General features: G+C 37.6%; 1 protein-coding gene across 4 annotated transcripts in view; it reads right to left on the bottom strand.

The window, feature by feature from the left end:
* NCOA5 (nuclear receptor coactivator 5) overlaps positions 1 to 12,586 on the bottom strand; it is a 32,906-nt gene that overhangs the window by 11,943 nt on the left and 8,377 nt on the right. For 2 of the 4 annotated variants that reach the window (XM_012742999.3, XM_020282034.2), the window contains exon 2: positions 7,456 to 7,522. The exons of the other annotated variants lie outside the window; for them this stretch is intronic. In XM_012742999.3, the coding sequence (XP_012598453.1) occupies positions 7,456 to 7,493 (38 nt within the window). In that variant the 5' untranslated portion in view covers positions 7,494 to 7,522. The remainder of the gene's footprint in view (positions 1 to 7,455; positions 7,523 to 12,586) is intronic. 4 annotated transcript variants of the gene reach the window in all.

Here is a 12,586-nt window from a genome sequence, read left to right as displayed (position 1 = left end):
CATGTGCCACCACGCCCGGCTAATTTTATATATATATATTAGTTGGCCAATTAATTTCTTTCTATTTATAGTAGAGACGGGGTCTTGCTCTTGCTCAGGCTGGTTTCGAACTCCTGACCTCGAGCAATCCGCCCGCCTCGGCCTCCCAGAGAGCTAGGATTACAGGCTTGAGCCACCGCGCCCGGCCTGGTATTTATCTTTTTATAACAATGTCTTAAGTCTGACCCACTTTAAGGATTACCTTCTCTGTAAAACCTGCCCTGAACTCTTGATCTTCCCCACGAATATGCTCCTCTAGTCCTTCCCATTTCAGTAAATGACACATCCCCCTACTCAGTTGTTCAAGCCAGAAAACTGGATGTCGTTCTTCCCTTTAAGTCTCATCTACCCTTCCAATCACATTTCCAAATTCTGTTCATTCTTTCTCTAAAACTGCTGTCACTCCTGCCTGCTTTTCTTTATCTCACTGAAGGCCAATCCATAATCATCTGACATCCAAACCACAGCAAGAGCCTTCTAAAAGTGGTCTCTTCATTTCTGCTTTTGCTGCTTTTCTAATCTTTCTCCAGAAAGATCACTCTAGAGTGATCTTTTAAATATGTAAAACCCTTTGTTGTCTTCCCACAGTATTTAGAATCCAATCTAAAGATTTCTACCAAGGCTAGGAAGGTTCTGCACGATCTTGGCTCCTGTATTCTACAACTCCGTCACATTCTCTTAGTTCACCACTCTCCTGCCATACTTTGAGCTATAACTAGACAAGGTCTTTCCTGATTCCTTTACATGAGCAGCAAGAACAGACTCATACACATTTTCCAGTTCTCACCATGTAAATATCCTTTACTCCCTCATTCTGTTAGATTAAAAACTTACCTTTTGCCCCTAAATTCTCTCATAACACTTTTTTACTTATGTCATTTGTCACAAATTGACACGACATACTTACTTGTTTAATGTCTATCTGCCTATTAGACTGCAAGCTCCACAAGGACGAGGACTACGTCAGTTTAAATCTGCACTATAAACCCATTATGTAGAACAATGTCTGGACACAGCAGATGCTCCATAAATATGTTAAAGGAATCTTGCCCCTATACATACTTCTATTACTGAACCTATCACATTGTTTACATGGCTTCCTTACCAGACAGTAAGTTTTCTTAATGGCTCTGTGTATCCCTAGGACACAGCACAGGAGTTCTGTAAATATTTAATAAACTGAATTATTCTACTAAACTGTAAGCCTCTCAAGAACAGATACCGTGTTTTGTTTATACTTTTGTCATTTACCATGATTATACATGTGAGGCACTCATCACAATGTCATTAGCTGGGTAGAAAACTTCACTTCATTAACATGGGCATATCAAAAACAGTTTAAATGCCTATATTGTTTCTATAAAAAGTCCTTGTCATGTATTTTAAGGTTCACTAGTACTCCTGATTTGCGGGAGCAAACATATGGTAGACCAGGGAATTTAAATGAGGACAGCCAAACATTATTTTTCTTATTAACAGAATAAAGTGCAGACTAACCAATATTCTTATTTCACCTTTCCCTATTATGTTGTATCATCTCCCTAACATGTGTAACATCTGATGCAGGGCATAATGTGGGCAAACACTCAAGATCCAATGGGAAGGACAATTGCAAAGTATTTTTGGATTACTAATGATCAGCAGATAAACCTGCCTTGGGGAGCAATTAGAAGTAGTCATTAGAGGTGGAATCTGATTTCAAGTGTTCTGGGCAATCAGTACTGAGATATCATGAACCTGACAGACCACAGACACATATATAGTCTTGGGCTGGTGGAAATGGTAGTGAGGATGCAGTTAACAACACCATGTCACAGCATGTTATTCTCAGCCTTAGGATAATTATAAATGCCATATTTGTTTCTCATTCTTTTGACTCTGATGAAAAACCTTACTTACCCTCTAGTGTCCATCCCTGCAAGTTGATTATAACCCTAGATTCACAAAGTCTGGGTTCAACCTCCCAGTTGAAAATGGCACACACCTCCCCTTCCTTCAAAGAATCTAAAGTCCACGTGCAACAAAACTAATGCTCTCTCAAGTGACTTCTAGGTAACAATGTAGAAGAGGTGATACTCACAATGGGGAAAAGAACCAAAGGAGTGGTTGAAGTAGGAACAGAGAAGATTAATAATTCTCTAAAATGAAAAGGCAAAGCCTTTTTACTCTCTAAAAGATGAACACTATGGCAGACTGCTGTTCTTCTGGAGACAAAAAATAAAACCCTTTAGAGTCACTTTAGGACCCAAACAAAGAACTCCTCAGAAAAAGAGGGTTCTTGCTGGTCCCAACATCTTTCTCAAAACAAGAACACAGCTAACAAAAGGGTGGTACAGTGTGTAGGATTCAGAGTGTGGGAGGACAAAGCCTCCTGCATGAGATGCTGGACTTCAGATGATAAGTGGGTTAGAAGCAGGTTTCTGGAGTATAATAACGTTTACAGTATCATCCCATGGCACCAGAGGTGTTTTACTAAAGGAAACCAAATGCAGCATACCCTTAGGTACTACATTACCACAGGCTAAAAAGAAACCAAACGGTGGTTAAATACATTTCAGCACTGGAGTTCATAAACTGAAGGCATGTGGCAGACACAACTAAAATTCTGCTGTAAATTTTTCATCTATTCAGCAGGGGTAGAGGGGAGGCAAATGCTCTTTCCCTTGAGAGGAATATAGTCACATCATTGGGAAACATTCGAGAGGCAAGGAAAGGATGGGTGAAGGGAAAAACAATGGCTCTGATGGAAAGTGATGTGCTTCTGGTAGAATGCTTCTCTTCCTGAAGACTAAAGGGGCGTGAAGACCACTAGGCATTTGAGAGCCTACAGAGTAAGAACTGATAGATGATCATCTTAGAAGATTTTGACGGACTTTGAGCTTTTCTTCAGAAACAGACTGAAACGTCAGGTCCAGGATGGTGTTCTTTGGCTTTGGTTGTATAGAAAGTCAGGGAGGAAGGCTTTTTCTTTTCTTTTCTGAAGAGGTCAGCATCTCCTTTCTTCCTTTTTGCTCACTGGAATATTTTCCTTGGGAGGGCCAGACTTTTTTTGACCCTGAAAAAATCCTTCATCAATTCTCCAAATTTCTGTCACAGATATACTATCCACAAATATCATTATCTAAATGGTTGGCTCCTGTGTGATGTTGATTCCCCATCATGATGGCTCCACGCTACTGTTAGAAATAGAGTCAACAGATTTGTGTAGAATTTTGCCAATAGGTGTAGGTAGGATGTGGGGTGTAATAACACATCTCACAGATCCAAATTTTTTAAGTGTCCATGCTTCTCCTTAGGAAGCATGGTGATGATTTTCTCAAGCACAAACATGACTTTTCTGTTGGCAGAAGTGGTACTTGCTGAGAACTGATGATTCTTCTTCATGTGCTAGTGCAGAGGTAATCACAACCTGGAATCTTTAACTGTGAGGCCAAGCTAGAGCTAAGACTATCTCACAACCAAGGAGCAAGCAGTTATCAAAGGAATTAAGGCCCTTGTGGATAAGTAGAAAGTGTCTCAGGTCACGTGTAAACTTGTCCACAGCCAGGTTATTTCTGATAAGCCAATCCCCAGTTACTTTCATCAAAGAGATACCAGGCTTAACATCCTTCACAAGCATTATGGGGAAAATCCTCGGCAGAGCTTTGGACGTAGACAAGTTAATTCTATTTGTTCTTCTTTAGGTCATATGGAGGTACAGTCTTACTTTTAATACTTGAAGGCCACATCTGCATAAGGGTATGGTCCAAGATCTACATTGCCAAGGTGTTGAGTTGAAGATGATAATTGAGACATCTAAGGTACAACCAGAATCATGATTCCATCTTTGAAGAAGGACCAATGCCTAGTTATCAATGCTAGACAACTTGCATGGTAACTATGAAATGTACTCAAAGGAGTCCAGTGAAGTGGCCTGAATTTAAATGATTAGAATTCAGGATGAAATGTGATCCAGGGCAGAGATCCCTCATGTAGAGTTCTGTACTTGGCTGGGCCAGTATTGTCAGAATTATACACTGACAGCTGGAATCATTAGGGAGGCACATTACTGAACAGAGCAAAGCGAGCAGAATTGTAGTTTACAGAAATACTTGAAGAGGTGATAACCCTGTGAAAACTCCCAAAGATACCCAGGTGTTTTGACATTTAAGGTTAAAGTCCACCCAAACAAGGCGTTATGAAGGTCTTGTAAGCATGGTTAAAACCAATATTCTTACTAAAAGTAGAAAACACTAAAGTAGAGGTACAACTTAAGGAAATATTTGCCATTAGGTACAGTGCTTTTTCTTCCTGCGAATGATGCATCCTCTATGGCTGGCGGCATATAAAATGATTAAGGCTGCCAAATGAAGGCAGTTTGTTGTTGTCAACATATTGGTACATTTGGAATTACCTCAAGGGTTTGATTAGAAGCATGCACCCAAAGAAAGGATACCCTTAGAGAAACTATTTATCCCCTCTAGCATAACCCACTCACCCATCTTGCCTACTCTTTGCATTTTATCTCTGTCCTATTGGTATACCTTAAGAGAAATGCATGATCGGGGCAATAATCAAAATTTTATTAATAGCACTCTATTTTGAATACGATGTTTAATTTGCCTAGCGTTTTTTTTTTTTTTAAGGTAAAAAAGCAGGACTCTTTGCTCAGTTTTAGATGGGGCTCAGAACAGATTTTACTAAATGTGACCATCCTTCTTCCCTGAAGCAAATAAGCATGACTGTATGGAACTTCATTATGTTAAATAACATGCTGAGGAACCCAGTCAGGGACATATCACCAAGGGGAAGACTGATTGTTAGTTAGTGAGATTTCAATTAGCCTAGCTATTCCTCCTGTTGTAAATAAAGCAGGAAGTCACTGCCCTATCCACATCCCCAAACAACCTCATTTTTTTCCATTTTTTAAAATTTCAGAATATTATGGGGGTACAAATGTTAAAGTTACGTATATTATCCATGCCCCCCTCACCCCTCGAGTCAGAGCTTCAAGTGTGACTATCCCCCAGACATTGCATATTTCACTCATTACAAACAACCTCATTTTAGAATTTATTTCTGAGGAAGGTGATATTCTAAAAGGCATATCTGGTAAGGAGCTCATTTTAAAAGGCCCTCTCCAATGTTGTTGGGTGACTATTATTAAAAAAGTAAACAAGTATAAAGCTATTTCTTCCCTTACAGATGAAATTATGGAGTTGTATTTTAGGCTGGGATGAAATTAATCTTTTTAATTTAATGCTCTGGTAATGGCTATACTGGAATCCAACCAGGGGAGTTTTTTTTTTTTTTTTTTTTTTTTTTTTTTTTTTACAAGAGTTTCACACAAGTTCAAAACCAGGGGAGTTTTTATTCCCCACCACTGCAATGTTTGTTGAGTATCTACAATCAACTGGAAATGTTAATAGCATTTGGTTAAGTATTATTAATAGGATGATATAAAATACCCTTCTGAATTCATAATAGAAACTGGATCGATTATTCTTCAATGTGCTGTTTGTTTGCCTGTTTTGTTGCCTGCAGAAACACACAGACAACATTACCCAGATATCACAAAGCATTATGGGGACAATAGAGAAGGGGAGAATTTTACTAGTGGAGTCAGTGGTCTTTTTTTTTTTTTTTTTTTTTTTTTTTTTATAAACTCTACTCGTGTGGAATCAGTGGTCTTTTATACAAATTTCACACTTTTGTTAAGTCACCTAGTTCAAAAACACACACATTAGAGCTCTTTGGAAATTGGATACACACCACATCTCCTTTCAAGCCATTTGGCAACTACAGTCTCTAAAGGGAGCTCTGTATTTCTGACCATAGATGCAAACTTTTGGCCACCTGTATTCCATGCATATTGTGACAATGAGGAGCAATACAGATGGGATTGCCCAACAATTGTGGCATGGTTAGATGCAGTCTAATGGAAACAGACATTATATGGAACTGTGGAAGTTCTGCAGGATTCATTTAAGTTTTTCAGGATACTCACACATACAAATCAACCAACAGAGTATTCACCTGCAAGCTACAGCTATTCTTTATAAGAGAAAACAGACAGAATACCAATGTACATGCTCACTTCTGCACTGAAAGCAGAGATGGCCAGGGATCTGACAGCTATGGTGTATGGTTGTAGTTGTGGTATGGGATTCAACTCCTTAGTACAAGCAGAGTGGACAGAGAATACAGTGGAAATCAGAAATATTACCTTGCTCCCAGGGTCTGCTTGAACTCTGCAGGGTAAACATATATAATCTATTTCTGGTAGCTAGAACATACCCTCCCCTTCGTATCCAAATAGGTGTATAGACACGAAACACAGAGCAGCTATTCTTTCCTATAAGGAGGTAACAAAATACAGGTCTTTTTGTCCAAAAGCAGGACAGCTATACGTTATGTGTAAGTGCTCAATTAGGTGGGTATATCCTCAGGTGACCTGTGGAGCTACCAGTACATACTAAGATTCAATGTATGCTGCTCTGTTCACTTCACTGTAGGAGGTGTAGTTTAGTAAGGAATGTAGTTTACTTTGTTTTTTTGTGGAAAACTGGCACTTTTACTTAGGGGTAAAGGCAAAATGCATAATCCACTTGGGCCGTGAAGAGACACAGATATGAAATATATCCTATCTGTCTGCATTCCACATAAAACTGCACACACTGCATCCACTTGTGCTGTCATGGGGCCAGAAAACTTGGATACAATATCCTCATTTCTGGTGTAAATGGCAACATTAATAAAGTTCTTCTTTGAGAGATGGGACCAATTTATCATGTATCTCCAGGGCACACACCAGGAATACTCCTTTTGTATATACTGGAAGGAAGAATACACTGGGAAAACACCCTCTATTTCCAGGAAAGCTAAGAAAAAGGGAGACTTTTGAGAGGTGATGTGTTTTTGCCCTTTTTATTTCCCCTCAAACAAGTAACCCAAGCATGCGAGCAAACAGGGGATCTGCAGCACAGGCACAGCAGCAATCTCTCAGGCAGCACTTTCCGTAAACCTGGGTTAACATCTGGACCGGCAGCCATTTGGAATGAAGAGTCGAATCTCTGCTGCCCGCTGCAGTGCAGCATGGCATACACCAACGACCCTGGGGCACTCCTTCTGTTCTGGAGGCTCCCATGGACACGTGAGCTGGGGACAGACAGAGGTTTATCCTCTTCCAATTGCTTGCAACTCATGTTGCAAGCTGAACTTGCTGGATTTGCCACCGAAAACACAAAGCTTCCTCTGCATCTCCTGATGTGTTTTAAAAAAGCAGCAAGGCCCTTCACACAAGGTTCATGTTCTTATTGTTTGCTGGAGCGTTTCTGATTTGTTGGGGGGAAGAAAAGACCCTTGATGTACGAAGTTGGGCTTAACTCCCCAGAGCCCAACTCTCCCAAGGTAACTCACTGCTTCAGGGTACTTTACCTTCGTGTGGGGCTGGGTCTTGATGGAGCCGTATTCATATTTCTTCTTTCCGCTGCCTTATTAATATCTGAAAAGAATAATCAACCCATCTGTTCAATGCTACGGAATAAAAACAAGATCATCAGCACATTTCAAATGAAAGCAACAACAAAAAAAACTACAATGACAACCAGATGGTGTAAGAAAATCCATTCAGCACAGACACACTGTCACTTGGGCAATTTTTATTATTAAGTTAAGGCAGTACATTGTCATGGCTTGGTAAAGAATGTCCGTCCCTCAGTTTTCTAGCTATCACATAATTTGTGTGAAACTAATTACGTCAATGCTTAATATCCACCCCCTCCAAAAGGGGGGAAACGTTGTTTTCTAAACTTTTGGAGAGGCAGCTATAAGATTCTTTTTATGGGGAAGAAAATGGGAAAAAGATAAGGAGAGTTTAAAAAACAGAAGAGCAAAGACAAATAATTCTATTTTATGTTACTAAGAAGTAATAGCTGGATTCCACTGTCTTAAAACTTCCAATATTCCATGAAGTGGGGCCTCCTTTTAGCGTGTCATGTATTGCATTCCATTCGCTAAAATCTTCCAGAATAAGATGCACAAAGAAAATTAACCTTTTTTTAAAATACAGAGTATGACCTGTTAACATCTACAACCTTCATTGATAAATACCTAGAATAAGAATTGGTTTAGTAGGGTTGTTAGGTAATAAAACCCTCCTCCTAAGAAGTTTTCATTAAAGACTGGCATATACAACTAGATAAGGAAGAATAGTAGAATCACACAAGCTTATAGAAAAGCCAATTTGTGAAGTTAAAAGCATGCTTTGCTAAGATCAAAACATACTCACTTTACAAAAACTGAAGTGAATAAAACACCATGTATTAAGAAATCTGTGTACAAAAATAGTACCTGACAATTTCTATATGATTTAAAGATATACATTAAAAATTTCATACTTCAGATGAATAGAGAAATAAAACTGCTTTCTGCTACAGCATAGTTTTGTTCCTCTTATTCCATATTAAGCAATTAATAGTATATCTAATGACATTAAATAGTATTAAGTACTCACATAAGAGTGCTTTAAAATAGTAATTATATATTTAAATAATCCCAACCAGATTCCTATCACATGAAAGCAGCAGTAACAAGAAACTTAGACTTGATCCTGCTATGTTGCCAATTTTTTATAGTTCTGTTGAAGTGAGAATGATCTTCAATTTCATTTTAAATCAAAAGTCTCTATTATGCCTAGAAGAATGGATTCTGATAAAACTGAAGATAATATATATCTAAATAGAGAAGTATATCATACTTAAATTGCTTCTTATCTTTTTAATTAAGCAGAGGATATAATCCTTCTATTTTTAAAAAATCAGAAAATATTTCCTTTATAAAACTTAGCCAGTATATCTGACCATAGATTTGATACTGCCATGTGGCACTTTCACAATTTACAACTCTTAAAGTTTACAGGCCTTACAGGAAATATCAGATTCTTTTATATGTAACTGTGAAGAATACTAGTTCAGGTTTAAAAGGACTTAATAATGACTTGGTCTGCTCCTTAGTGTATACCACTTGCTAATATAGAGTGGCTATGATTCAGAGAAATGTAATATCTTTGATTATTTAAGTAGTTTTCAAAGTGTCTGTGGAATACACTGGGTGTGTGTTAAGATTTCTTTTAAATAAGTACCACAACTTCAGCAGGACTCCATGTATTCAGTGGTCTCATGAATAAAGAAAACTCATCTAAACACTGACTAGATCTGGCAAACATTTAGGTGAGAGTACAGAATATATGGTACTTCTTTAATTGATAAGTTTCTATTGCCATAATTTGACCTCTACATATGAAAAGGAATATTACATTATATAACTATATTCAGTTCTATGAGTATCTACATAGAGGACTGAGGAGAACGAAGTGGTCAAATAGTATATTCCTTTGGGGCAAAACTGGTTCCAGTTAGAATGAAGGATATAAATTATTTTACTTGGAAGCCGGTGAAATCTTTTTGAAATTCCCTGAAGGACTATATAAAGTTGCAGTCCCCAACTCCCAGGCCGTTAGGGACAGATTGGGTCACAGACCTGCCCCCCCCATGGAAAAATTGTCTTCCATGAAACTTAGGATGGAGAAGCACAGCAGGAGATGAGTGGCAGAGATAGCTCAGCTCAGCTCCCCATGGCTCACATCACTGCCTGAGCTACACCCCCCCACCAAGACCATGGAAAAACTGTCTTCCATGAAACTAGTCACTGGTGCCAAAAGGTCGGGGGAACCGCTGATTTAAAGAACATTCACAATTATATCTTTATATTTTGATTGTAATTTGTCTTCTAGTATTTACTTTCATTGAGTAGTCCAAAGCAATTATATTTAGATGGCATGGGACATTTCTTCTACAAAAAAGAGAATTTTTAAACCATTTTCTTAATTTTAGGGTTAGCAAACTTTTAGTGTGGCACACATCAAGTGTTTGTTTATTTACCCCTATATGTGTTTTTTAGACTTCTATCTTGGCTAAGATATGGAGAAAATAAGACCTGGAAATTTCTGATAAAGTCTCATTTCTATTCAATAGAATTGCTCAGGTTGGGGAGTTTTCAGCAACAATTGTGAAAACACAACCACCAACATAACCACCAATCCCCATACACCCCCAAAAATTTAACACATGCATACAGAACTTTTGGAAAATCCATGAGTTCATAAATGCAAGAATAGAGAAGCTACCAAAAATACAAATAACTTCAGGGAGCTCATCACAGTAGAGCAAAGATTTAAGGAGGCAAGAAAAATCTTGCCTATTCTAATACTTTGTCACAGAATTTGAAAATCTGTCAATTGGAGGTAGGAGGTTCATTTAAACAAGTTTTTCTTTTCTTTGATAATGCAAATATTGGGACTGATAAAGGGGCTTTTGTATTAATTAGTTCAATCAGATTATTTTCTTCCTAAATCCTTACAGAGATGTAAAATCAACATTAAGGAAATAGAAATGATACTAATTAACATAAAGGAGAAGAGAAAAAAGTAGAAAGACAATTTGGACCTCTTTCTGGACATTATTAGATGGGAAACCACGATTGGAGAGAAGTTAACAAGAGGGCAGTGGCAACTTGGAAGTCTCTTTCAGGGAAAGATGGAATGCTTCCTCTGTATAGAAAAGAGTCTCTCTTAGTATCTTCTCCACTTCAGCTTGGTGGCACTTCTATATTTTGTTAATTATATTAGCAATATGAATGCCATTCAAAATCATCATAATCACCATGAGGTACCTAACAGTGGCCTGAATATCTATAATTTCCAAGTGGTCTTCTGGAAACAGTTAAAAGCACTTCTAAGTTAAGAATTTTTAGACAAAAAAAAAAAATAGCACCAACTCAAGGCACTTACATAAAAGGAAAAAACTGGAAAATAATCTAGAAAACATGCAGGAGGTGGCAGAGCCATTTTAAAACATAGAAGAATGGGGTGAAGAACTTCCAAACAAAGACACAATATCTAATCTACAATTTTATTTTAGATTAATATGCCAGACAGGTTTCACACAATGGCCTTGAATGTTATAAATAAAAATGCATGTTTCATTCATAGTAGCAAGAACTGTTTTGCTCTATTTTTTCATTGTAATAAGATAGATAACTCTTTTTACCTTAAAACCAATTTTTATACTTCACAGACTATGGCAATAGAAATCAATGACAGCTAGAAATAACAAGAGCAGTGTTAAAATTTATAGGAGGCTATTGGTTTGGACTGAGGTCATACAGAAGGCACAACAGACCAAACCAAAATGGACTTACTCATGCTGAAGTTCCATACCACCAAGACAAAACCAAAATCTTTACATGACCTTCTGAGAAATCAGCAGATAGAGATAGTAGCCAAACCCCTAAGGAGGCCAGTTTTAGCTGGTATGATAAGAAAGTTCCCTCCGCCTTACTCTTTACAAGAAAAGTAACTTTGAAATGACTGATCCACTTTTTTTCTTTGTTTCTGCTTTCTTCAGCCCACTTTTTTGTCTATAAAGCCAACCTTCTCCACTAACCTCATCAGAACACTCATTTTATTTTATAGAATGAGGTGTTGCCTGATTCTAGAATCACCAATAAATCTAATTAAAGTCTTTAAACTAAATTTGTTGTAATTTTGTCTTTTGACAGCAATGAACCACAATGCTAACTGACAGTATCAGTAACCATCGGCCTGAAAGAATCCAGAAGCCCACATACAATTTTAATAACTGATTACAAATGAAATGAAACTGCCTAAAAGGCTTAGCTAAAAACCAACTAACAATCAGGAATTACCAAAGTCGAATTACATGCTGATAAAGATAATGCCACTTGGAAAAAAATACTGACAAGGCAGCAGATATCACATATTAAACCCACTAAACTGGGAGGGGAAATGATAGGACTTCTCACTAAACTATATTTATGAAGAGACTTTGATGATATATTGTACCATCAGGGATATTGTAATGAGTTACAGGGATAAGAGAATGCTATGCTTGCTCTGTTTCTAAATCAACCCTTTAAGCTCACTTTGAATACACATTTCATCACATTTGATTATCTTCTTAATTCTCTAATTAAAATAATTATTATCTTTAACTAATACAGAATTTTATTCCTGGGAACAGGAATGGGGGAAATAATAACTTATATTTACAAAATGCTTACTTTGTAACCAAGCCTGTAAAAGAACATTATGTGCATATTTCATTCAATCCTTTTACAACTCTTGAGGTACTATTATGATTTCTGTTTTGCAAATGAGGAAATCTGAGGTTTAGAGAAAGTAATCTGAGGCCACATGATTATCAAGAGGCAAAGCTGAGACTCAGATCCAGGTCTTTCTCACACCAAAGTGTTTAACATTATGCTATGATGTCTCCAACAGGAGTGGAAAGACAGTTTCCATTTAGAACACTCTTGCTAGAACTCCCTGATCAAATGCTGATAAAACATGGAGAAGGCCCAGTCTGTATTAGACACTCCATTGTTTAAACGCCCCAGAGACAACTGATAGGGCAGGCCCTCCTTATTCAATTACTACTTCAATTTCTTTCTTTTCTTTTTTTTTTTTTGAGACAGAGTCTCACTTTGT

This window comes from Microcebus murinus, chromosome 16 (genome assembly GCF_040939455.1).
Source record: "Microcebus murinus isolate Inina chromosome 16, M.murinus_Inina_mat1.0, whole genome shotgun sequence".
Classification (NCBI taxonomy): Eukaryota; Metazoa; Chordata; class Mammalia; order Primates; family Cheirogaleidae; genus Microcebus; species Microcebus murinus.
This window is presented reverse-complemented; position numbering and strand designations above follow the sequence as displayed.